We start from the raw sequence: 26248 nt of genomic DNA on the forward strand, positions 1-26248 counted from the left end.
TTCCCTGAGCAGGCTGACGCCCCCCCCCCACGGAGTGGGTGGGGCTGGTTCTGGTTGCATAAGTACCGGTTGCCAAACCTGAAGTTGGGAAAGAGCTGGGATTAAAGCGGTAGTGTTTTGTCACCCTGCATCCCAGAAGCTGCATCAATTGTGCTCCCTGCTGTCGTGCCGGGAGAGGAGCATGCGAGGGCTACGCGATAAGCATGCCCAAGGGGCAGAGTTGGGTTTTCCGGCCCAGCCTTCCTTTGACTGCGCCCCAGACTCTCTCTCTCCACGCCTGTCGCTGCACCATGAAATCCTTCATGTTCTCCTCCTGCAGATTTGCATTAAATCAAAAGGCTTTAAGGAGCTTGCTTAGCGGGGATTGTTTTGGGGAAGAAATTGGTTTTAAGGAGAGGTTTAAGGATTCTTCTCTCTAATTGTTTGCGTTAAGCACTTTTAATGTGCAAAAGTGGTTTCCCCGGTTCGTTGTGTGTGGAAGGTCATTGCAATGCCTGTTTCCTCCAAATCCACACGCGACTGAGAGCAAGGATCCGTCCTGAGTCAAATGTTGCATGAGCATTTCTAGATCAGCGACCAAGGGGCCAGTCCTTATTACCGTAACATTTACAGTTTAACCCTAATAATAATAATAATAATAATAATAATAATAATAATAATAATTTATTATTTGTACCCCGCCCATCTGGCTGGGTTTCCCCAGCCACTCTGGGCGGCTTCCAGCAAAGATGAAAGATGAAAGATGTTGTTGTTTAGTCGTTTAGTCGTGTCTGACTCTTCGTGACCCCCTGGACCAGAGCACGCCAGGCCCTCCTGTCTTCCACTGCCTCCCGCAGTTTGGTCAAACTCATGCTGGTAGCTTCGAGAACAGTATCCAACCATCTCATCCTCTGCCGTCCCCTTCTCCTTGTGCCCTCCACCTTTCCCAACATCAGGGTCTTTTCCAGGGAGTCTTCTCTTCTCATGAGGTGGCCAAAGTCTTGGAGCCTCTGCTTCAGGATCTGTCCTTCCAGTGAGCTCTCAGGGCTGATTTCCTTCAGAATGGAGAGGTTTGATCTTCTTGCAGTCCATGGGACTCTCAAGAGTCTCCTCCAGCACCAGAATTCAAAAGCATCAATTCTTCGGCAATCAGCCTTCTTTATGGTCCAGCTTTCACTTCCATACACCACTACTGGGAAAACCATAGCTTTTACTATACGGACCTTTGTTGGCAAGGTGATGTCTCTACTTTTTAAGACGCTGTTTAACCCAGGGGTCTCCAAACTAAGGTCCGCGGGCCGGATAAGGCCCGAGGGACTTGTTTATCCAGCCCGCAGTGACCCCCGCCACCCGCTGCCTGCTCTTACCGGCGCTGCGCTGCACAGCTACCCACTTCCGGGTTGGAGGAGCATCAGAAATAGCTTGTGCGCATGTGCAAGTGTTATTTGCGTATGCGTTATTTCTGGTGCACATCCGGGTCGTAGGAGGCCCGTGCACATGCACACAAGCTTTTTCCAGTGCTCCTCCGACCCAGAAGTGCGCCAGAAATAGCGTGTGCGCACACGTAGGGGGACATGCTCCCCCGCGCAATCAGTGCTGGAGACACCGGCCCGATGTGCGGTAAGTTTACTGACCCCTGGTTTAACCCAAACCTTCCTCCCTCCCAAAGGAGCCCAGACGCCTTTCAACAGTACAACAACATCATAAAAAGTCAAAGGAATTGTCTGCCGGATGAGGCCAGTGGCCCACCTAATCCAGCATCCACTTCTCATAGGGTGGCACCAAATACCCGTGGGAAATCCCAATGGCACATGCCCATCCTCAGTTGGCGGAGCAATTGCCACATTAATTCCAATAGCGAACAAGGCCCTGACATGCTAACTAGTGATTTCACCTGAGCATGAGTTAATTTTAATCTGTTTAAAAATTTTGACTTTTGTTTGTTTTTTTAAAGTAGGGTTGTAAATATTATTTTTTGGGGGGGTCATCATTTTTGCAAACAACTTTGAGGTTGTTGTTGTTTTACAATCCATCAGTAATTAGATTTTTGTATGTAAATAAATAAATTGAAAAGCAATCAATCAATAAATACTACTACTAATAATAATAAAAAAAATGCCAGCCTGCCCTCTGGTTGGTTTTGGGCAGTGGGACCATGAGTGTAGCCAGAGGGGTGCAGGGGGTGCAGCTGCCACCCCCAAATCAAGTAAATAAATTAAAAAATACTTAACTAATTGACCAATTGCATTGCAGATAACTTGGTTCTGCCCTCTCCTAAAAAAGCCCATGAGCAGGACCTAAATCAGGCATAGGCAAACTCAGCTGTTTTGGGACTACAACTCCCATCATCCCTAGCTAACAGGAGCAGTGGTCAGGGATGATGGGAATTGTAGTCCCAAAAACATATGGAGGGCCGAGTTTGCCTATGCCTGACCTAAATCCAGCACCCATAATGCTGTCCTGGATTCTGGTCCTTGTCTTCAATGAAGTGGTCTTGCTTAGTGTCCTTGTTTGAGAGCCGAGAGCCGAAGGCGAGTCTGTTCATTTCACGCCGCCTGGCTCTTATTTCTAGAGAGATGGCCTTGTGTTTTGCGAAAGGCACATGGGAGCTGTGCGGGCAGAGGTTTGGGGTGGCGCTTCTGGGTAGCACGAGAGTTCCATTCGCTTGCAAGCCCTTATGTATCAATAATAACAGCAACCCGTTAAGATGCCATGTCAGGAAAGGCCATGAGTTGCAAAACGGGAAGCTTGAGATAAACCTGTCGTTTAAATCTGCCTCTCTTTTTTCTTGGGGATTCGAAATCTCTGCTTTCAATTGCCTTGCTTCAGATCAATGTTGTGTGCACATTCACACATGCACAAACAGTTGGCCTGGTCCTGTTTGCTGTCTGGCCTGCCAGACTGCGAGTGCCCTCATGCTGCCTCCCTATATAGAGCCTGGCTGCCTGTCTCTCTCTTCCCCGCCTGCCTGCCCGTCCTCTCCTCCTCTTCTTCTTCCTCTTCCTCCTGTTCGCTCCATCCATCAACCCCAATCCCCGGTGCCTCCTTGACGGCTCCATTAAGTACCAGCTCAGCAGCAGCTAAATTTAGAAGTCGGGAAGAGAATGAGCCTTCTGGCTGCGGACAGCCCATAAATCCAGCTTCCGTCACGAAGTCACGCCGCTTCTATTCTCTTATCTGGAATGAGATCGATAGGAGCGTGTGTGTTTTTTCAAAGGAGGACCAAGTGCCCAGAGGCGAGAGGCAGGGAAGTGGGGCAGGAGGCAGAGCGGTGGAGGGAGAAGCAGTGAGCTTAACCTGGAAGGGGAGGGCAAAGAAAGGGGAGGCAAAACTCAGCACCAGCCCCTACTCTCCTTCCTGCAGCGCTCCTGCCAACCCCTGCCAGGATCAGGCCCTCTGCCACCTCACCCGCTTCACAGTTCCTTGAGGGACGTTGTGTGGCACTAGCTGTTAGTACTGAATAATGTCCCCATTGGAGAGGCTTGCAAGGACAGGTCACTAAGGGCAGGTTGAAAGTATGGAGAATTTTTATTCTTTGGTGATCCCTCGTAGCCAAGTAAGATTGCCTTCCATAAACACGGTTTTAACAAGTGAGTAAGTGACTGTGGAGGCCAATTCTGGATCCACACGTCCTTCCACAGTGGGGACATTGTTTTCTGGGTGGGAGTTGATCACGGTGTGGATTTGGATTTGCCAAGTGTGCCTTCCTCTTAGCACGTTTCTCCCTTGCGCCCTGAGTTCGAGTGTCTTCAAAGCCCATGACACCTTTGGTAAAGGCTGTTCTCCAACTGGAGCACTCACAGGCCAGTGATTCCCAGTTGCTGGTGTTTCTACTACATTTTTTTAGATTTGCCTTGAGACAGACTTTAAACCTCTTTTGTTGACCCACCAGCATTACGCTTTCCATGTTTAAGTTTGGAATAGAGCAGTTGCTTTGGAAGGCGATCATCAGGCATCCGCCCAACATAGCCAGTCCAACGAATTTAGTGTTGAAGAATCAACATAATTGAATCAGCGTAATATAATTGAGAATTATTATAATAATAACTACACACACACACACACACACACTGTCAGGGGCACTTCATCCAAAGGAATGCACACAACAGAAAGTTATCTCTTTATTATCTAAAGCACACACTTCAAATACCGCCCCCCACACACACGCCAGACTAGCATCTAGGCAGCTATTCCTTGGTCTATGGAGCAGTTACAGCAACTGGGGCCCGCTCCCCCCCATCAGTTCACCTACCTTCCCCAAAGGGCGTTCATAGAGTTGGAAGAGACCACAAGGGCCATCGAGTTCATGCAGCCAGAGACTGCGCCTGGGTGGAAACGTACTCTGCTCCCCGCCTTTCACACACCTCCTGGTTCTGGGAGATGGTGGGGAAGTACCTGACCCTTCGCTTTCCTCTCCTGCCTCTTCCTCCTCTTCTTCCAACCCACCCTGCGCTCCACCCTCCAGCTCTGAAGCTTGCCCTGGCCAGTACAGGTCCCCACAAATCACTGCGCCCCTCTCCCCAGTCATACTCCAGCCCAGTTCCCCCAGTGTCCTGCCGCTCCCTGGCACTGGGTGGGTGGGAGGAGGGTGTAAGTTAGGGTGAAGGTGGAGAGCCTGCACAGATCCTGCTCCTAAGAGTGAGAAGTGTTGGAGAAGGCATGCTGTTCTACCCTCCCCGACTCTTGACGGCATGTGTATTCCGGGTGCCTCTTCATTCTCAAGCACCAGGATCATAAAGTTGACTTTTTGCAATGCTCCAAGGGAGAGTTTGGATGCCGGTCTGCATTTTGTGCAGGGAAAACCGGCAGAAAGAAGCAGTTGTGACCTTGCCACAGACTTTGCGAGGTGCAGAGTTTTAGGCAAAGGATTCAGCCCTGCAGGAGATCCGTGCAGAAAGCAGGCTAGAAGTCACCAGCGATCAGCAATTCCAAGCCCCCAGAACTGGTTGAACAGCTCAACGCCTGTGCAAGGGGGGAGGGGAGGAGGAGGAGAGCTACATAAACTGGGGGGGAGGGGGTGTCCCCTGTTGCTGCAACTGCTCCCTAAAGCCCCAACCTGGGAATTGCTGCCTAGTCGCTGGTGCGCACATATGCAGCTGTAGAAGCAACTGTGTTACCTTTGACAAGAAAGAGTTGCCCATCTGCCGTGCGCATTAGTGCCCTTGACACCTCTTTGCAAAAAGGAAGAGGTCCCAGTCTTGCAAAAGGCTCAACTGACCAGGCTCGGAATAAAGCCTTGCTGACCGAGGCTGCTATTTGCATAGCGCTTCCTGTCCTGCCTGCAAAGAAATCAGAAATGTGCAAATTGCAGGCAGGCCGAACTTCTCAGCCTCTCGAGTTGGCTTGGCTTTGCAGGAGCCTTGCAGAACCTTCTGCAGGTCCAGCACCTTGTCAGGAGCCTCAGGAGCAAGAGACTCGCCCCACAGCGACCCTTGAGCTCCCTCTGCCGGCTTCTCTTTGCGGAAGATCCCTTGCGGCGGTGACACCCGGAGTGTGTCAGCTGGCTCGCTGCAAGATGCCACGACAGAGCAGCTGTTTCCAGCAGCCTCTGCCCCCGCCCCACAAGCCGCGACAGAGACAGCCAAAGGGGCAGGTGGGAGTGGGAGGCCAAAGGCCAGCATTTGACCGGTGGAGGGCAGAATAATAATAATCTGGCAGCAAATGCGGCCAGGACCCTTGACACCCGATGGCCTGAGCCTGGAAGGCTGATAGGATATTCAACCTCTGTGCCACAAGGGACCAGGGGGATTCTGGGAAACCACAGAGCCCAGCAGGCCAAGCTCAGCTTTTCAGGGGCTTCTTTGCAGGCAGGAAGCAGATGAGCTCCTGTGCCGACCCCCTCTTTGCTTTGCAGAAGAGGTCAAAGCACCCCAGTAGATGGTTCCTCTTCCAGGCTTTCCCCAGTTGGCTCTCAGGGCTGCCAAATGTCTTGGTGTGTCGTGTGTGTGTGTGTGTAAATGGAGGGACCCCATCCATTTGTGTAGCCCTGTCTCCTGAAGGGGCAACAAGTTGTCTCCCCCAGTCCTGCGATCTAAGTGTGGCTCCAGGGCAGGCTGTTCCTTCAGGGCAAATCCCCACTTTTCTCTGTTTGCTCCCAGCCAGCCCTCTCCTGCCTACCTTCAACCTTGCACCCAGTCCTGGGGGGCGGGGGGGGGGGATCTCCACATCCTTCTCTGTCCCAGTGTTGCCCCATGTGGGACTCAGCAGGGACAAGGAGGAGGATGGGGGGGAGAGAGAGAGACGAGAGTGAGATGGTAACACCTGCCTCTTCTGTTTTCCTTTCCTTTTTAAAATAATTTTTATTAGTTTTACATAAAGATTACACGTACAAAAAAAGAAACAGAAAAATGTTCTCTCGAACCTTCAGACCTCCCTCCATCCCTCCATGGCTTCCATTTCTAAATTTTATTCCTGCATCTTTTCCTGTAGTCTATCCATCGTATCCAAAGTTCATGTTACTTTACAAACGTCGTCGTATTCCTGCCAATGATTTCAACCAGGCCTAGGCAAACTCCAGATGTTTGGGACTACAGTTCCCATCATCCCTAGCTAACCGAATCAGTGGTCTGGGATGATGGGAATTGTAGTCCCAAACATCTGGAGGGCCGGAGTTTGCCTGTGCCTGATTCAACTGTTTACAGTGGTCTCTCAGATCTGTTAAAAAGTTATTCCAGTCTTTCACAAATACTTGGTCTTCCTGGTTTCTGATCTTTCCCGTCAGTCTTGCAATTTCAGCATATTCCATCAGCTTGATCTGCTACTCTTCTCTGGTCGGAACTATTTCTTCTTTCCACCTCTGGGCTAAGAGCATCCTTCTGCTGTTGTTGAATACAGAAACAGTCTTTTCTTTTCTTTTGGTAGTTCCTCACTTATAATTCCTAACAAACAAACAAAAGCCTCTTTTTTTTTTTTGTCAAAAGTTATCTTAAACATTTTTTTCAATTCATTATATATCATTTCCCAGAATGATTTTACCACCACATATGATAAAAAGTACCGTCTTTGTTTTTACATTCCCAACAACTTCTTCTATTTTCCCCACGAGCTTTCCCCAGCAATTAATGGCCTCCCTTCCAGATTAGGATACAATTTGTACATAGAATCAAACATCCATGGAGTTAGAAGGGTTCTCCGAGGGTCATCTAGTCCAGCCCCCTGCGATGCAGGGGTCGCAGTTCATGAATGCTTGGCAGATGGCCACCAAGGAAGGAGAGTCCACCACCTTCTGAGGGAGTCTGTCTCAAACTCAAACAGCTCTTACCCTCAAGGTTTAGTCAGAATCCCCTTTCTTGTGACTTGAAGCCATGGGTTCGAGTCCTACCGTCCAGAGCAGGAGAAAACGAGCTTGCTCCATCTTCCATGGGACAGCCCTTGAGATACTTGAAGATCACAAGCCCTCTCAAGTCTCCTCTTTTCCAGGCTAACCATACCCAGCTCTCTCAATCATTCCTCATAACGCTTGGTTTCCAGGCCCTTTGTTGTAGTATAATTGTATGTGGTCAACAAAGGGCTTTTTAAAAGCAACACTTAGGGCTCTTACTACAAACTGTGGTTTGCATTTATTTCACAGTTTGTAGGAAACCCTGACAATTGCGAATCACACATTTTTAAACAACGTCACACATAAAACATAAAACACCTTGGGCATACATGTGTGTTTGCATACCCCTGATACCTATGTTTCATTGTTTGTGCAGCTCCAGAAAATGGACATGAGGCCAGGAAGTCAGCTGATTGGGTCGTCCCCCCCAGCGACCATTTACTCCTGCAGAGTAAATGAAGCCTCAGAGAAAGGTTGTTGCTGTCTTTAGCATATGCACCGCTGGGGTAGAAAGATCCGCCCAGCTCCCCCAAATTTAGTTTAGCCCCCAAATTAACTTTTATTATGCTTATGTCAGACACCATACTTACACCTTATCTCTTGTTTACGAAAGAAGGGAGGAAAAAGAAACAAACTTTTTTATTTGCTCATTCATTTAGATATACAGACATGTATATATCTATATCTATATATATCTATTTATTATGTATATATACACACACACACATATACATACATATATGTTTTTTAATATATCATTTTCAACAATTATTAAACATACTTTTATATCTTATACAGTTTTTTTTACTTCCATCAATCACATCTGAAAATTTCCCAATCTTTTTCACTTAATTTACATTTCTTACTTTCACTATTACATTTAAATATCATAACTAACTTCTCTCTTCTTTGCAATATTTCATATATTCCTCCTTACAAAACTTCTTGTAGTCCTACTAGTGTAATTTGTTGATTACAGTTGCTCTTCAAATAGTTCGTATATTTCTTCCAATCTTCTGTAAATCTCTGGTCCCGCCGCTTTCAAATCCTTCCTGTCATTTTATCCAGTTCTGTATAGTCCATTAATTTCGTCGGCCATTCTTCTTTAGTCGGAATTTCTTCTTGCTTCCATTTCTGGGCCAACAATACTCTTGCAGCTGTTGTTGCATATAAAAACAATTTAACATCCTGTCTACTAACGTCCTCACTTATAATACCAAGTAAAAAATGCTTCTGTTTTTTTTAAAAAAATGTATATTCATTCATTTACAATACACTTGTACTTAAGTATACAACACCAACACACTTAAACTTATAAGTATCGTTTAGGCACCTACTTAGGAGAAATATCAGTCGTGTCAAAGGTGCCGCTGACTCGCCCCGCTGCCGCATAGCAGCTCAATACAATACGTAACATAATATTTTGATGTAAGAGTTTATTTCGCGTGCACGGCGCCGTTGTGAATGACAAGTGTCATCGTTGAGTCTGAAGCGCCGCCATTGTGAATGACAGGTGCTGCTGGTGGTGTGGCGTGTCTTTGGTAAATGAACGCACAAAATCGAAAGTCCTTTAGCGAAACAGTAGGTATACATTTCGGTAATACCTAGCTATATATGTATTTTGTTTTTCTAGCATGATCAAAATTATTTATTATTTCATAATAGGTAGATAGTTAAGAGCTTAGGCGGCTTCAGCGATGGGCGGCAGGTGCCCCCCAGAATTTGGCACCCGGGTGCCCCGCACCCCTTGCACCCCGGGTAAAGATGGCCCTGGTTGCTGCCTTCAGCATCACCGCTGCTGCTAAGTTGTGCTGGAATAGGCACCATGGTTCTTCTTGGTCCAGGCTTGCCCTCCCCCACTCCGCAGCCTTTGGTTTGGGAAAGGTCACGTGCCAGGAAAATGAAAGAAAACGTGATTGTGCCAAAATAGCCAATCTGCCCCGTGCCGGATGCAGAAAGCAAAGCCGTCCAGCCAACCGGCACTCTCTGTCGTCAATTCCTTGGCTCTCAGGCTCAGCTTCCTCCAGGGTCGCAGCAGCAAAGTCAAGCAACAGATTCGCCAAGCATGGAAGGAAGAGGATCCGTGTGGAAGGCTTGGCCCTGCCCGACCCTCCGCTCCCCAGCAGGAGGTCCTTCTCAGGACCAGGTAAACGGTCCGGGCCTTTGAGGCACAAGGGAGCAGAGCTGCATGGCGGGAGTCAAGGGCCGCACGGACGTCCCTGGAGTGCTCCTCTCACAAAGCACAGGGGAGGGCACCACGTCCGACACCCGTCCCCACAGCCTTCTGCACTCAGTAGCGTCTCCGGACTGCACGTTTGCAACTTCGGAAATCGGCCTTGCTGCTTCCACTAATTTCACCGTTTCCCCTGGGATCTGGTCCACCTGATCTCCACCTGCACAGCACACCCCACCCTCTCCCCAAAGCACTTGGGCACTCGGCGTACTTCAGATGGGGCGTTTGCTCCTGCATGGAACCTGGGCACTTTGAGGGAGGTCGGATTGCCTGTTGCACACCATGTATGAATGCACCACCGAGAGCGACAAAGACCGCAGTAGCGTTGAGGGAAATACGGCGGGGTCCTTGCGTGTGGGGCGGCTAAAAAAACCTCCCAGTGGGTCTGGCCCCTCGGCCAGAAAGGGGCCTGGCCCCTCGGCCAGCTAGAGTGATGCATGCAAGGAAAAGCCAAGTATCTGGGTGATTTGGCTAGGCATTAGGACCCTGGTAAGGTCCTGCATTTTCCCGAGGGGTCCAGCAATTGCTGTTTCCTCTGTGATACCACAAGGGTTATAATAATAATTTATTATTTATACCTCGCCCATCTGGCTGGGTTTCCCCAGCCACTCTGGGCGGCTTCCAACCGAATATTAAAAACAATACAGTGTCAGACATTAAAAACATCCCTAAACAGGGCCGCCTTCAGTTGTCTTTTAAAAGTAAAATAGATGTTTATTGCCTTGATATCTGGTGGGAGGGCATTCGACAGGGCGGGCGCCACTACCGAGAAGGCCCTCTGCCTGGTTCCCTGTAACCTCACTTCTTGCAGTGAGGGAACCGTCAGAAGGCCCTCGGCGCTGGACCTCAGTGTCCGGGCACTATGGGGGTGGAGACCCTCCTTCGGGTATACAGTAGTTCAGTAGGTAAGCCACGACTACATACCCCACGAGCAGAAATAGTTTGCAAACCCCCTCCTGGCCACAAAATATTTCTGCATGCAGAGCTGTGGAATATGGGCATCCTGCTACACTTTTTGCTAGCATGGATGGGAACGGGGAGAGCAGGTACAATTCGGCCATGTATTACGTACATTTAATTTGTGCGATTTCAACCTTCCGTGGTTGAAGGCCAGCCTGAAATTGCAGAAATTAAAGGCATGCGAGTTTTGCTCAGTGCAGAAAGAGCGTTTAAGCTTTCTGCCTTGCTTACTAGGCTTCGAAAGAGTAAGGATGGTCACAAGGGGGAAGTTTTTGAGTATATGCGTTTTTTGAGTCTGCACAGAACTCATGGAACCAAGCCCCCCATATGAGATGCAATTGTGGTAGGTTTCATCCTCTCTTGGCGCGGTGTGGAAGGAAGCTGTCGCTCCTTGAAGCTGGAGGTGGCGATGCCCCTCCCCTTCTGCCCCAATGTCTTTTGTGCCCACCAAGTGTGGCACAGCAGCCTGGGCAGCTTTGAGCAGCAACCTGGCACATTCCTGCCCTTCCACTTGGCCACAGCTGCAGATACCTTCTCAGAACCAACTGCCATCTAACCTCACCTGCCCTCGCAGGCCTGGCTGGCGCTGGCCTCCATTTGGAACATCTGTTTGCTCAAAGGGCTGCTTATTATCGGAGATGCGGAGATGAGAGACCTGAGGGTAAGCAGGTTAAACACTTCAGAAGCAGTAGCCCAGGTGCTTTCTCCAGAGTAGGGGAAGTGCCCCACCTGCTGGTGGCGAGGGGGAATGGCACCTCTCTGCTTGCAGTCTGGGGCTGGTCACTTTTGCCGGAGTTGCGTTTAGACTTTGCCAGGAAAGCTCTTGCCCTCAGAAATGCCACCCCAAAGGACTTTGGAGTCTGAGCTCCGATGCTCCATGATGCCCCCGTGTTTCTCTGTGGCACAGAGGGCGAGGGCTGGAGCCGTGCTGTGCTTCGCCAACCATTTCTCACAAGCTGAACAGCTCTCCTTCGAAAATGGCTCCTTCCCATGGAGCAAGCGGCCTGGATTCCATGGACGAGTTCCAGGAGAAGGAAATGGGGAGCAAGCAAGCTTCTGTGTTGTGGCTTCAGAAAGGGCCTCATCCTGCCTGCCTGGATGGTGCTGCCTGGACTCTGCATCGGTCAATAGCATCCTTCTTCCAGGAGCAGAAGAGGCCACCTCACATCAGCTAGGTGAACGATGAGAAGCAACTCCCAAACCAAGATCACTGAAGCCAGCCATGAATCCTCTCTCCTCCTCCTCCCAAACATCTGCTCCTTCCTGCCTTTCCATGATGATCCGAGCCATCCCTTTGCTGGAGACACCGGACAGCTGGCCTACCAGAGAGGAAACTTAAGAGGCTTTTCTCACCGGTCCTTGATCCATCTTAGCTTCAGCATGGTCAAGAGATGAAAAAGTAAAGCTTTTGGAGTGCTGAGGAGTCGGGGCTGTTGGTGAGGTCCTGCTCCAGGTCAACACTCCTGCTCCATGTCTGCAGGCTACACATCAAAAACATCAACTTCCAGAGACTCGGTTGCAGCCTTTCTCAAGCTGCAGCTCATGGCTTGTGGGACTCCACTTCTTAGGGGTCCTGAGTGTCCTCCCAGCATTCCTGGTCCAGACCAGACTCGCTTCCTTCCTTGGAGGGCACACACCACGCCCCTTGAGGTCAGCCATGCAGACAGATCCCCCCGGCTTAGCCTGGTGGCAGAACTTGATGTGGCGTTCCTCAGGGAATCAACCTTCCAGGCGGCCCACCGATACTAACCATTTACTTATTTCTTTGCAGGGTTTATAAACCCATCCTTCCGAATTACCATGGCATTGTGCAGGGGGGCGGGAATAAAAAGCAAATGCAATGCAAAACAATACATTAAGCCCACATGTAAAACCAACAGGTGGAACATCAAAGAGTTTTGAGATTGAAAGTAGAAATTGTTGGTGAAAACATAATATTCAGTTTGCCAATGGCCCCTATCCCTCCCCCCCACTTTTTCCTCTTGCTCCATAGCTACCCTGGCACCATTGTGGTAGCAGCAGCCATCATGCTGGTTTAAAGGCCAGTTATAGTCCATGTGGATCTCTCTGGATGTGATCTCAATTTGGCCCGCTTTTGGCGAGATGGCAACATGCATCCGAGTAGTAGAAGCACAGGAGTTGGGTGCCCAAGGAAGTGGCCCTGCCAGTCCTTCGCCACATCCCTGGGGTTTCATCCCCTCCAGACACATCTCCCCACCTGTCCCTACACCTAGAATCTCCAGGTGGACCTTCATAAACACCAAGAGCTTGGGATAAGTACGTCCCATGGGAGGTGAGGGTAGGGAAGGGGTTGAAATTGGTGCTTCCCAACTTTCAACGTCTCTGAGAAACATTTGCTCTTTCCTTCCAGAAACCCGAGAAGACAGGACCAAGAGGCTCTTCCGACACTACACTGTGGGCTCGTACGACAACTTCACTTCTCACAGGTAAGGACCTTCCTGGTATATATTGGCTGCCCCACAGCCAGGATTTCCATGCCAGGGAAAGGAAGGTCCGTGGGGCAGTCGTGGGCTGGCAGAGCAGGTTTCCTTCCGCAATGGTGCCAGGTGTGAGTGTGAGTGTGTGGAGCCTCGTGTGAATCTTGTTTCTGAGTTGGCAATCTTGTGTTCTGCGTTGCATCGACCTAGAAGGCGGGGAGAGCTTTGCGGTGTGTACAAGAGAAGTCGCGTTTCCGAGGTGGCAGAGCTAACGTGGAGCACAGAATCAAAGAATCGTAGCGTCAGACATCTAGATCTACCACCTGCATTGCTACCCAAGGCACTCAAACCTGCTAGGATGTTCCATGTGTGTTGGCATTGTGCCAATTCTAGGCTGGTGACACATGGCGGGGCATTCTTGGTGGCAGCCCCATTCTACTTCATCCCCGATTTCACTCTACTGCCTCCCTTTCTGGCTACTTTTAGCTACTTTTTTGTTACTTCCTTTTATATCTCACCTTCCTTCTGTTAAGGAAAAAAATTCTGGGGTCAGAGCCTACTCAACAGCCCAGCTTGTCGGGGTGCAAGTCCCCCGTGGGTCCATGCGGTCAGTAAAAGAAGGAAGTTCCAGCCAAGTAATCTGGAGCAAAACAGTGGTCAGTAGACCATGATCTTTATTGTTGCGCAACAGGTCCCCACAGGAGTAAGAACCCCGGGTAAGGGGTGACCTCCTCTTTTAAAACTTCCCTCTTTCCCCCAGAATACACTTCAAGAAGCATCACTGATACATCATCACTACATCACTAGCATGTCACAAATGGGGAGGGGTATACAAGGGTTACACAAGTTCAACATGAGGTCCCTTTATCAGACACCTCTTAACTCCCCATCACCGGAAGAACAATAAAACTCTTTACAGATCCTTGCCCTCAGGACTTGTCTGGAGATGGGCTTTCAGAACACCTGACTTGCTCCTGTTCTCTCACTCTCTCTCTCAGCTATTCCACCCATTGGCACCCAGATGTGTGCAGTGCTCATCAGCTGATAGGCAGGGGTTAAATCCTGCTCTGCTTCACTGTACACCCCTCTTCCCCTCCTGGGAACAGCTGAGCATGAGGCTGTTTGAAAGCCCTTTTGCAAACAGTCCTTCTGCACTGCACTTTCAACCTCTGGTTTTCAGGCTCTCAGAGAGCAGGGTGGGGACTTTTTTTTGCAAGAGGACTTTCAAACAGCCTTTCGTGATGCTTTGAAGCCGCTGCTGTTGAGGTGTTAAAAGAGGATTGGACAAATACATGGAGGAGAAGCCTATTGATGGCTACTAGTCAGAATAACCATGTTTCACCTACACAGGTGGAGGCAGCAAAGCTCCCAAATGCCTGTTGCTGGGAACCGCGGGAGAGGAGAGTTGCTCTTGTGTTTGAATCCTGCTTGTGGGTTTCTCATTTGGGCATCTGGTTGGTCCCTGTGAAAACAGGGTGCTGGTGGGTCATTGCCCTGATCCATGCCATTTTTTTGTTCTGGAAGTCTTTCTGCATGAGGGCCACCCTAAGGTTTGGGGAAAACATCGAAACCGAAGAACCCAGGAGTCCACAAAGAAGGGAAGCCCTCCGTTCCTTTGCTGCAGCTGACGGGCGGGCGGAAGCGATCTGAGATCAGGCCTGGAAATGAAGGCGCTGCGAATAAGCAGATAATTTAGGGATTGTTTTGACTCAATCAGGAGGCTTAGCTCTCCAGGAGGAGAGATTAAAGGAGTGACTGTTCACGGGGCCATCTGGATGGAGCTGGACTCAGGAGAGGTGGAGGAAGGAGAGAGCAACAGCCTCCGGGTCCTCGCCAGCAGACAGTAGGCTTACTCTCGTGTCACTGGGATAGTGGCAGGCCATGGCTGGCTGGTTTCTTGTATTCTGGTGGGGCAGGGGCTGCCCTCCTCATCAGAGCACCAGAGCAGCCTCCCCACAACTTGATGCCTCCCCCCCACCCCAGGTATTTTGGACTAAAACTCACAACAGCCCAGAATATTGGTCAGGCTGGCTGGGAATGATTCTTAGTCAGCCATCCAGGTCTAACTTTCCCTTTGCCACATGATATCTGTGATGGTGATGATGATGATGATGATGATATAATTTTATTTATACCCCACCCTTCCCAGTTCAGGGCAGGGCGGGTCTCATCCTGCATACGAGATGGAGCTGGTAGACAGCCGCCCTGGACACGGATTTGACCTGTGCCTCCATGGACAGCTGTGAGTCCAGAATGACTCCCAGGCTGCGCACCTGGTCCTTCAGGGGCACAGTTGCCCCATTCAGGACCAGGGAATCCCCCAGACCCACCCGCCCTCTGTCCCCCAAAACAGTACTTCTGTCTTGTCAGGATTCAACCTCAATCTGTTAGCCGCCATCCATCCTCCAACCGCCTCCAGGCACTCACACAGAACCTTCACCGCCTTCACTGGTTCCGGAATTTGAAAGAGAGGTAGAACTGGGTATCAGAAGAAACTGCATGATGCACCAGTAGCAGCGCAGCCAGATGCCGTCCTCTGCCCCACCTGCAGCAAAACCTGTCTCTCCCCTGTTGGTCTCTGCAGCCACAGCAGGTGCTGCAAGCTCCCAACACTTTGACTTCACCCCAAGGTGCTCTCCTCCATCGTCTCCCGATGCAGACGGATGCCGGCCGTTTGCTCAGAGCTGCCTTTGCAAACCAGTGATAATTTTAGCCCCCGAACATCTGGAGGGTGCCAGGTTGGAAAAGCCTTGTTCAGACCTCTGTGATTCCTGCATTGCAGGGGGTTGAGCTGGATGACCTTTGGGGTTCCTTCCGACCCTACAGTTCTGTGATTCTATGATTCTGTGAAGCAGCACCAGGTCTGCAAGCTCTGGTCTGCTCTTGACTTTGGCCTTTGCTCCCTATTCCTCCCCCTCCTCAGGGTGGACTTGATTTCAATCAAATCAATTTAAATCACGATTTAAGTCACTAGTCAGTAAGACTTGATTTAAATCATTTTTTATTTTTTTTACGGAAAGACTCATTCTTGCTGGTATCACCTTAATATTTACAACCAGATGGAGATTTCGTTTTTGGAATAATAAATTTTCAGAGTAGTTTTTACCGTTATATCAAAAATTACTGATTTGGTTATACTATTAGAAATACATAGGCAGATAATTATAAAATCACTGTGAGGTTTAATCAATTAACTGTTTATATTTGGACAACTTTTCTGCTGTACTTTATTGGCAGGAGAAAAACAATCATTTCCTTAATAACAATTTAAACAATTTATTTAACTAAAACAATAACGTAATAGCATATGTATCCCTGTTTGTTAACTGATGTGGTTAAACAATTAAAAAATAAAACTTAGACTGAGTTTTAGCCCACATGAAAACTTAAAACAAATCCTTCTTTCCTGATGAATAGCCTTTGGACTATAATGTAACTTCAATAGAAAACTATCTTTGGAGAGATTTTTCCTCCGAGAGCATTTTATTTTAAAAATCTGATTTAAATTTTTAAAAAATCTGATTTAAATCAAAGAAATCCGATTTAAATCAAAGAAATCCGATTTAAATCAAAGAAATCCAATTTAAATAATTAAAAAATCTGATTTTTATTTTTAAAAATCATTGATTTGTATCCACCCTGCCCTTCCTCCCAAGAGGAAGGGCTATAGCTCAGTGGTCGAACATCCATTCAGTCCCCAAAATCCTCTCTAGCCGGGGCTGAGAGAGCCTCCTTGAGTCTGAAACCCTGGAGAGCCGTCTGCGCAGATAGCAAAGCCTTAGATGAAGGCGCTTGCTACATTCCTCCGTTTGAGAGCAGCACCTCTTCCTTCCTCCACAAGCTCCTCCTTTGTCAATTTCCTCTTCTCCCTCTGCTTCTCTGATCCTTGAAGTGCTCTGGCGTGGTTTCCACGGCAACCGATATGTCAGCGTAGACTCGCATATCCCCCCCCCCAAAAAAAAAACACAGCTTCAAGTCAACTGAGGCTGGAGTCGAAGGCAGATGTGTGGTGATCAGCATGTTCTAGCAAGAGCGGAAGGGCAGGATCCAGGCATCAAACCTCCATCCCACCTGGGGCCTCCCAGATCTTCTGGACCACAGCTCCCATCATTAGCCTCGGCCAGTGGTTGGCATTTGTGGTCCAGAACATCTGGTTGGGGATATTTCATTTGGTCCAGGATCATTAGAGGGTCACTGCCCTTGACCCCCACACTCTCTTTCTCTTTTTCCAGCAGGGATGGGTGGGGGGAAGTAATAGAAACATAGAGTTGTAAAGTTGTGAGGTACCCCCAAAGGTCATCCAGCCCACCCACCCCCTGCAATGCAAGCTTCACAGCTTAATGTGGATCATCTCTCTGTAGTGATGTAGGGATATAGGAAAAGGTGAACAGGAGCTTACTTTTTTATTGTTAACTGCCTTGGGAATAATATTAATAATAATAATAATAATAATAATTTATTATTTGTACCCCGCATATATGGAGGTTAAAAATACATTAAACATAAGTCATTAAAAACTTCCCTAAATAGGCCTGCCTTCAGATGTCTTCTAAAAGTCAGATAGTGGTTTATTTCCTTGACATCTGATGGAAAGGCGTTCCACAGGGAGGGCGTCCCTTCCTCTTAGCACGTTTCTCCCTTGCGTCCTGAGTTCGAGTGTCATCAAATCCCATGACACCTTTGGTCAAGGCTGTTCTCCAACTGGAGCACTCGCAGACCAGTGTTTCCCAGTTGCCAGTGTTTATACTACATTTTTTAAGATTTCCCTCGAGAGAGTCTTTGAACCTCTTTTGTTGACCACCAGCATTATGCTTTCCCAATAATATCCCAATGGTATCATCCAGGGAACCTCAACGTTGGAAAATTCAGGACAGATTTTAAAAAGTCTTTCTTTATGCAGCACATAGTTAAACTATGGAACTCCCTGCCACAGGAGGCAGTGATGGCCACCAACTTGGATGGCTTTGAAAGAGAATTAGGCAAATTCCTAGAGGAGGAGAGGGCTATCAATGGCTACTAGCCCAATCAGAGGCAGCAATGCTTCTGAATACCAGTTGCTGGAAACCACAGGTTGGGAAGAGGGGTCTTGTGCACTAATCCTGCTTGCTGGTTTTGCTATGGGGCATCTGGTCAGCCTCTGATCAGGTTGCCTCAACGGCCAAAGATTTGAAGAAAACAAGAGAAATGAATGGATCGCCCTTAGGAGTCTTGCAAGGCTTGGAGGTGACTGCTGGCTTGACCAAGGACTGGGGAAGGAGAAGGGAGAGGTCTTGGGTCTGCAAAGACCTTGGGCTGCAATAGGCCCGAGTTTGTTCCTGTCCTAAGGCCCCGTCTCTTTTAGAAGGGACATGGGTGGTGCTGTGGTCTAAACCACTGAGCCTCTTGGGCTTGCTGATCAGAAGGTCAGCAGTTCAAATCCCAGCAACGGGGTGAGCTCCCTTTGCTCAGTCCCAGCTCCTGCCAACCTAGCAGTCCGAAAGCACGCCAGTACAAGTAGATCGTGGGTAGGCAACCTAAGGCCCGTGGGCTAGATGCAGCCCAAGCACCTTCTCAATCCAGCCCGCGGACGGTCCAGGAATCAGCGTGTTTTTACATGAGTAGAATGCATCCTTTTATTTCAAATGCATCTCTGTGTTATTTGTGGGGCATAGGAATTCGTTCATCCCCCCCCCCAAATATATATATATAGTCCAGCCCACCACATGGTCTGAGAGATGGTGGACCAGCCCATGGCTGAAAAAGGTTGCTAACCCCTGAAGTAGATAAATAGGTACCGCTGTGGTTTCCATCACAGTGTCCCGTTGCACCAGAAGTGGTTTAGTTCTGCTGGCCACATGACCTGGAAAACTTTCTGTGGACAAACGCCATCTCCCTTGGCCTGAAAGCGAGATGAGTGCCGCAACCCCATAGTCGCCTTTGACTGGACTTAACCATCCAGGGGTCCTTTACCTTTACCTTACCTCTTTTATTTATTTATTTATTTTTTGAAAATGATATTTATTGAAGTTTTACAGACAGAAAAGAGTTACAGAATTAAAAAAGAGAAAAGAAAAAAGAAAAAGAAAAAAAAGAAAAAAGGTACAAAAATACAAAGAAAAAATACAAAATACATGAAAAGTATAAAACAATTAAAAACAGATCAATATTTTCATGTCTTATATTTCATTTACTTGTTTCCTGACCTCCTCACACCTCCCTTTTTTGTATTCCAGTTCACATGGTTAATTCAGCAAATCCTTTCCCTCTTTGTTTTTATCTTAATTCTATATCTTAACATATTATAACTTCGTATTTTCATCTGATTATCAATCCATTTTTACATATTCTTTTTAACCTTGTTGCTAAAGCCATTTCATTTCAATCCAACATCATTTTAACATTCATTAATTTTACAATGTTTCTGCAAATAGTCTTTAAATTTCTTCCAATCTTCTTCCACCAACTCTTCTCCCTGGTCTCGGATTCTGCCAGACATTTCCGCCAGTTCCATATAGTCTATCACTTTCATCTGCCATTCTTCCAAGGTGGGTAGCTCTTGTGTCTTCCAATACTTTGCGATGAGTATTCTTGCTGCTGTTGTAGCGTACATAAAGAAAGTTCTATCCTTCTTTAACACCAATTGGCTGACCATGCCCAGGAGGAAGGCCTCTGGTTTCTTCAAGAAGGTATATTTAAATACCTTTTTCAATTCATTATAGATCATCTCCCAGAAGGCCTTAATCCTTGGGCACGTCCACCAAAGGTGAAAGAATGTACCTTCATTTTCTTTACATTTCCAACACTTATTATCGGGCAAATGATATACTTTTGCAAGCTTGACTGGTGTCATGTACCACCTGTATATCATTTTCATAATATTCTCTCTTTAGGCATTACATGCCGTAAATTTCATACCTGTGGTCCACAACTGTTCCCAGTCAGCAAACATTATATTATGTCCAACATCTTGTGCCCATTTAATCATAGCAGATTTCACCGTTTCATCCTGGGTATTCCATTTCAACAGCAAGTTATACATTCTTGAAAGTATCTTAGTTTTGGGATCTAACAGTTCTGTTTCCAATTTTGATTTTTCCACCTGGAAACCAATTTTTTTGTCCAAATTGTAAGCCTCCCTTATTTGTTACCTTAACCTCTTTTAGAGTGAAAAAAGAAGCCAGCAGGGAGATGGGAGAAAGACTGGTGGAAGTATAGAATATCTGAGGTTTTTTGACCAGCATTTCTGTTTTCCTGTGTTTTTCCTGGAAAGCTAATTTATTGTGGTCGCTTATTAACCACGTTGCAATAACTTTCTCATCCCTATAAAAGCTGGCAAGTTCTGTCTGTAGACAGAACAGCTTATCCGTCGGCTTCAAGAGAGTCTGGCTGGTGGGGGTCTTCTCCAGCAAAATTGCTTTGTCTTGATTAACAGGGTTTTGAATAAACCTTTGCCACCCTGACCACAGCATGGAGGCTGAGTTTTCTTCCACAGAGACTCATCCCAACCCAACTGAAGGAACTTTACCCTGGGGGTGGGGGGGAAACTGGCAGGTTTCAGCCTTTTCAGGTCTACTTTGCTTTTTTACTGGAACTCCAAGATCCGCCACTTGGAACCAAGCGCTGAAAACATTTTGTTGTTTAGTCGTTTAGTCTCTGGACCAGAGCACGCCAGGCCCTCCTGTCTTCCACAGCCTCTCGCAGTATGGTCAAACTCATGCTGGTAGCTTCGAGAACACTATCCCACCATCTCGTCCTCTGTCGTCCCTTTCTCCTTGTACCCTCCATCTTTCCCAACATCAGGGTCTTTTCCAGGGAGTCTTCTCTTCTCATGAGGTGGCCAAAGTCTTGGAGCCTCAGCTTCAGGGTCTGTCCTTCCAGTGAGCACTCAGGGCTGATTTCCTTCAGAATGGATAGGTTTGATCTTCTTGCAGTCCATGGGACTCTCAAGAGTCTCCTCCAGCACCAGAATTCAAAAGCATCCATTCTTCGGCGATCAGCCTTCTTTATGGTCCAGCTCTCACTTCCATACATCACTACTGGGAAAACCATAGCTTTCACTATACGGACCTTTGTTGGCAAGGTGATGTCTCTGCTGAAAACGTTAGAGCTAGAATTAAAAGGTGAGGTGTGTCTCTGAGCACATCCTGAGACCCAAAATTCATTTTCAGCACCAAAGTGGGTTCTCCTCCCCCCCCCCCGGCTAGCTTCCTGTGGCCCAGTGGCCCAGTTTTAGGTGTCAAAAGCCACTTCGCTGCTCCCCAGGAACCCTTTCTGCCAGCTGACTGCAAACCGCTCGGAGTTCTCCCACCCTTCCCCATCTGTCTACCTCCTTCCCACACCTGGTTCACAGGTGGGCCTTTGAACCCCTGCGCCACTCGCACAGCCCTGGAGAGGGCAGCAGCATGCAGGTCCCGGCCACAGCAGCACTTCCACCCGAGGGTGTGTGAGCTGAGCATGGATTCCAGAGAACCCTGGCAGGCAGAGAGACCGGGGGGGGGGGGCCTGGTGCGTGCAAGAGCATGGGTGGGTGTTGGGCGTGTGTCTCTGCTGCAGTGTGCATGCATGCATGAGTGAGTGAGAGAGAAAGCATGGCACCTGCCAGCACACCTCATGTGCGAGAGCCACGCGTGGCAACCTCCTCTGCCATGCCCAGTGAATCCCTTGACCAGGTGGAGAAGGGAGGGTTTGCACAGCAGCCTTTCATGCTGGGCTCTGTCTCAGGCAGGGGGGCTTTCTTCTCCCCTCTCCCCACCACCAACCACCATACTGGCCCCCTTCCCCAAAATGATGGATTTGCCTGCGCTCTCTCCTTCCTCTCTCTCTCTCTCTCTCTCTCCCTCCCTCCCTCCCTCCCTCCCTCCCTCTCTTTCTTCCATTGAGAAATAGCATCAGCTTTGTTAAAAGCAAGGCAGTAGAGCACAGCTCTGCCTCACCCCCCCCTTCCCTCTCCCCTCTCTCTTTTTTTAATGACAGACAGTTACTTAGCAACAGAGGGGAGTTTTAGGAGAAGGTGAGAGTGACAGCAGAAAGAAACTCCACAGTCGCCCTCTCCCGGTGCACACTCCCCCCCCCCTTTGCACCCCACATGCACACGAACACGCAACCGCTGGGCACCTTCCCTCCCTCTCCATTTGGGTCCCCCTCCTAGTGGGGGGGGGCGAGAGAGAGAGAGAGAGAGTCTCTTTGCGACGGGTGGCTTCTTGCCCGCCCCCACCCCCCAGCTAAGGCGGCTCCGTTGAAAGGAAAGCCCCCCTCTCGCACGGGATCAGTAAGCGCTCTGCATCCACATGCAGGTGACTGAGCGGGGGTGGGGGGAGCGGGCGGCGGGGAGGGGAGAGGGCCTGGCGCCCCCCTCTGAAGCAGGGAGGGGAAGGAAGGAGCCTCCTTTGCCCGGGGAGAGCGGGAGGGCGAGAGCCTCTGCCCGCCTCCCCGCCTGACGGGCTCCTGCCTGCGATGAGTGCCTGGCTGGGAAGAGGGCCCCCCCTCGAAGGCAGGGCGCGATGGTGCTGACGGCTCCCCCCGGCTTCATTTTCTTGTGCTCTTTCCTGCCCAGTGACTACATCATCGAGGAGAAGGCGGCCGTCCTGCAGAAGAGGGAGCATGAGGGCTTTGGCTTCGTCCTCCGGGGCGCCAAAGGTAAGACCCGGCGGATTGGGGGGGCGGCAGTGGGAGGACAGGGAGAGGGCTGGCTGCATGATGGGAGTGGCATGGAGCTGGCCGCAGGTGATGGCGGGGCTTCCTGGCACTGGGTCCTGCCCGCCAGAGGGGTCTGGTGGCAGCGTTTCTCCGGAAAAGGGTGTGAGAGAGACACAAAGATGGTGCCCCTTTGGATGCCCGAGAGCGCAGGGGGTCCTTTGTGCATGTGGCTGTGTGTGGCACAGGTTGTGCCCTCTCCTCCTGCGTGCTGTGATGCCTCTCCTCCCCAAAACGGCCACCCCACAGCAAAGGGGGCGCCTCTCCCTGAGAAATGTTCCTTTCTCCCAAATACCTTCCCCTTGGGTGCAGCCCTCCTCCGCTAAGAGGGCTCCCCTGCTCCTCTCTTGGAGGGGGCGGGTTGCCGTGACCCACATGCTCATTGCCAGGAATTGGAAAGCACTTCTCGTCCCCCCCCCCAAGCTGTGGCTTCTTTGCCAAGGGGGGGTGGTCGGCTAGATTCCCGCTGGAAGAGGGCTTTGTGTCTGGAATGGGAGAGAGAGAGAGAGCATTCACGGTCTGGGGGAATTTGTTCCTGGGCGTGGGGGGTGGGGTGGGGTTTCGGGGGGGGCATACCCAGGGAGACTGAAGTCTGGGCTTTGGGGTGGGGACGCACCTCCTGAAGGGATGGACCGAGAGGGATGTCGGTGTGTGATTTGTGGAGACTGCCAAGCGATAGCCTCCACTCCAGATGCAAAGGAATCAGGACACCCCCTGGGTGGGTTTATGGTTGGCAGGAAAAAGGAGGAGGGGGCCCCCTGAGAGTTTGCAGCCTCCTCTCTGCTATTTCCCAGCCCTTCACATAGAGGGAGCGTCTTCGCAAAGCTCTGTTAGCGATTCTGCCCAACCCTCCCCCCTTACATTCATTTGCAGGCTCCCTTTGTAACAGGTGAGAAGCCCACCAGGCCCACCCCCTTCCCCCTTGGGGGAATACACACACATATATATACGTATATACACACACACACACATATATATGCGCATGCACACACACACACACACACACACCACACATATATATAAAATTTGCTTCCATTGCTCCAAAGAGCTCAAGGCACATGGTTCTTCCTCTCCCCATTTTATCCTCACAACAACCCTGTGAGGTAGGCCTGCCCGAGAAAAGGCAATGACTGGTCCACAGCCATCCGATGTGAGCTTCATGATGGCTGAGTGTGGGATCTGAACCCTGGTCTCTCAGGTCATGGGAGGGATGCGGGTGGTGCTGTGGGTTAAACTACAGAGCCTACGACTTGCCGATCAGAAGATTGGTGGTTTGAATCCCCGCGACGGGGTGAGCTCCCGTTGCTGGGTCCCTGCTCCTGCCAACCTAGCAGTTCAAAAGCATGTCAGGTGCAAGTAGATAAATAGGAGCCGCTCTGGCGGGAAGGTAAACAGTGTTTCCATGCACTGCTCTGGTTCATTACAAGAGGCATAGTCATGCTGGCCACATGACCTGGAAGCTGTACGCCAGCTCCCTCGGCCAGTAAAGTGAGATGAGTGCTGCAACCCCAGAGTCGTCTGCGACTAGACCTAACGTTCAGAGGTCCCTTTACCTTTACCTCCCAGGTCCTAGTCGAGAACTCTTAACCACTGCACCACCAGGGGGTTCAGCAGGGAAGGAAGGAGCAGCTGCCTGGAGCCAGGAGTTGATTTCTGCCCTCCAGGTGTGGGGAGAGAACCTCCAGCTCTTGCAGGAGATGTCTCCCTGAGCCTTGGTGCTAGCGCTGCTGGAGATCCCAGCTCACGCGATGGTGCCCTTCCCTGGCCTCTGCCACAGGTTGCAGGGTGCTGCGGGGGCCTGTTTTCTGACTCGCAACGGCGAACCGGTGCGAGGTTCAAGTGTGCAAAATTCCCATCATGCCTGGATGATATCTCAACAGCTTGGGTGTCCTGATGGAGACCACAACCACCTTGGTCCTAGTGATTGGAGACACCCAACCGCCCAGGTGATGATGGGAATAATAATAATAATAATAATAATAATAATAATAATAATAATTTGTACCCCACCCATCTGGCTGGGTTTCTCCAGCCACTCTGGGCAGCTTCCAACAAAGACATAAAATACACTAAAATGTCACACATTAAAAACTTCCCTGAACAGGGCTGCCTTCAGATGTCTTCTGAGTGTCAGGTAGTTGTTTACCTCTTTGACATCTGATGGGAGGGCATTCCACAAGGCAGGCGCCACCACTGAGAAGGCCCTCTGCCTGGTTCGCTGTAGCTTTGCTTCTCGTAATGAAGGAACCACCAGAAGGCCCTCGGTGCTGGACCTCCGGGCAGAACGATGGGGGTGGAGACGTTCCTTCAGGATGGTCCTGTCAATATGTGCAAGGAAACATGAGCCGCTGGGGGGTGGGCTTTGCCCTATGGGGTGGGCAGGAGGGCAAAGACAAGCATCTCAAGAGAAGTGCCTTTTGCCTGATGGGGGGGGGGATGAGTATTGCTGTAGCATCTCTGTGTCCTTGTGATCCTGAGCTTTCCTTTCCAGAAAAGCCAAGCAGGCTTTCCCAGCCCTTCTGTGCGTGCAGAGAGTGGGTTGCCTAAGGGGTCAGCAAGCAAACAAGTGCCCCCCTTTGCCTGGGTGGAGTGATCATAGTCTTGGGGTCCAGAGGCTTCCAGGAGCCTCTCCCCCCAAAGAGGAAAGCCACACACACACACACACACCTTGAACAAAAGCAAGGGAATGGGCGCTGGCGTTTCTGAACAATAAAAGGATGGATACAATTTCTCTTTGCTTGCATTTTCAAATCGTTGGAGCCAAACATGAGTGGTAGAGTCAACCATCTCTTCTGGGGATGGCATCTCTGATAGTGGGAAGCAAAGCTATTTCTCTACCTCTGTGTCTCCGTTTGGGGTGATTCCCATAGCTGTGCACCTGCCTCTTGCTGTGGTTGTTGCCTTCAAGGAAGAGGACCTCAGTAGCCTGGAGAGAATCCTTTTGACCTCCACTCATCCATTTGGCTCAACCGTGCCCCCAAACACATACCGTATTTTTCGCTCTATAAGATGCACCAGACCACAAGACGCACCTAGTTTTTGGAGGAGGAAAACAAGAAAAAAAATATTCTCAATCTCAGAAGCCAGAACAGCAAGAGGGATCGCTGTGCAGCGAAAGCAGCAATCCCTCTTGCTGTTCTGGCTTCTGTGATAGCTGCGCAGCCTGCATTCGCTCCATAAGACGCACACACATTTCCCCTTACTTTTTAGGAGGGAAAAAGTGAGTCTCATAGAGCAAAAAATACGGTATTTCTTTGGAAAGCCGAATCACGAAAATACAATAAATTATTCAAAAGAAAGCAAATGTATGTATCTGTGCTTTGCATATTTATGGTGGGCCTTGACTCGGAGAACAGCATCTGGGCCAAAGATGCTATGCCCCTGATTTAAAGGTCTGTAGCCTACACTGATATCCCAAAAGCTCCTGGGAAGTGGAGAGGTCACCTAGGGTCATAGAACCTTTGGGGTCATCTGGTCCAACCCTTTGCAATATAGGAATACCTGCTAAAGAATCTCTGACAAACGGCCATCCGAGCTCTGTTGGAAAACCTCCAAGGAAGGAGAGACCGCTACTTCCTGAGGGAGTCTGTTCCACTGTCGACCACTCTTACCGTCATAAAGTTCTTCCTTTGAATACATTGGTTT

At 49.5% G+C, this 26248-nt stretch overlaps 1 protein-coding gene across 11 annotated transcripts in view; it reads left to right on the plus strand.

The window, feature by feature from the left end:
* Positions 1-26248, plus strand: part of SHANK3 (SH3 and multiple ankyrin repeat domains 3) — a 430757-nt gene that overhangs the window by 318693 nt on the left and 85816 nt on the right. For all 11 annotated transcript variants that reach the window (XR_014538733.1, XR_014538734.1, XM_083572536.1 and 8 more), the window contains 2 exons: positions 12865-12940; positions 22464-22546. Coding sequence is in view for 9 of the 11 variants with exons in the window: in XM_083572536.1 (XP_083428662.1) it covers positions 12865-12940; positions 22464-22546 (159 nt within the window). In the remaining 2 variants the exon portion in view is untranslated. The remainder of the gene's footprint in view (positions 1-12864; positions 12941-22463; positions 22547-26248) is intronic.

Source organism: Podarcis filfolensis (genome assembly GCF_964270895.1).
Source record: "Podarcis filfolensis genome assembly, chromosome: 10".
Taxonomy (NCBI): domain Eukaryota; kingdom Metazoa; phylum Chordata; class Lepidosauria; order Squamata; family Lacertidae; genus Podarcis; species Podarcis filfolensis.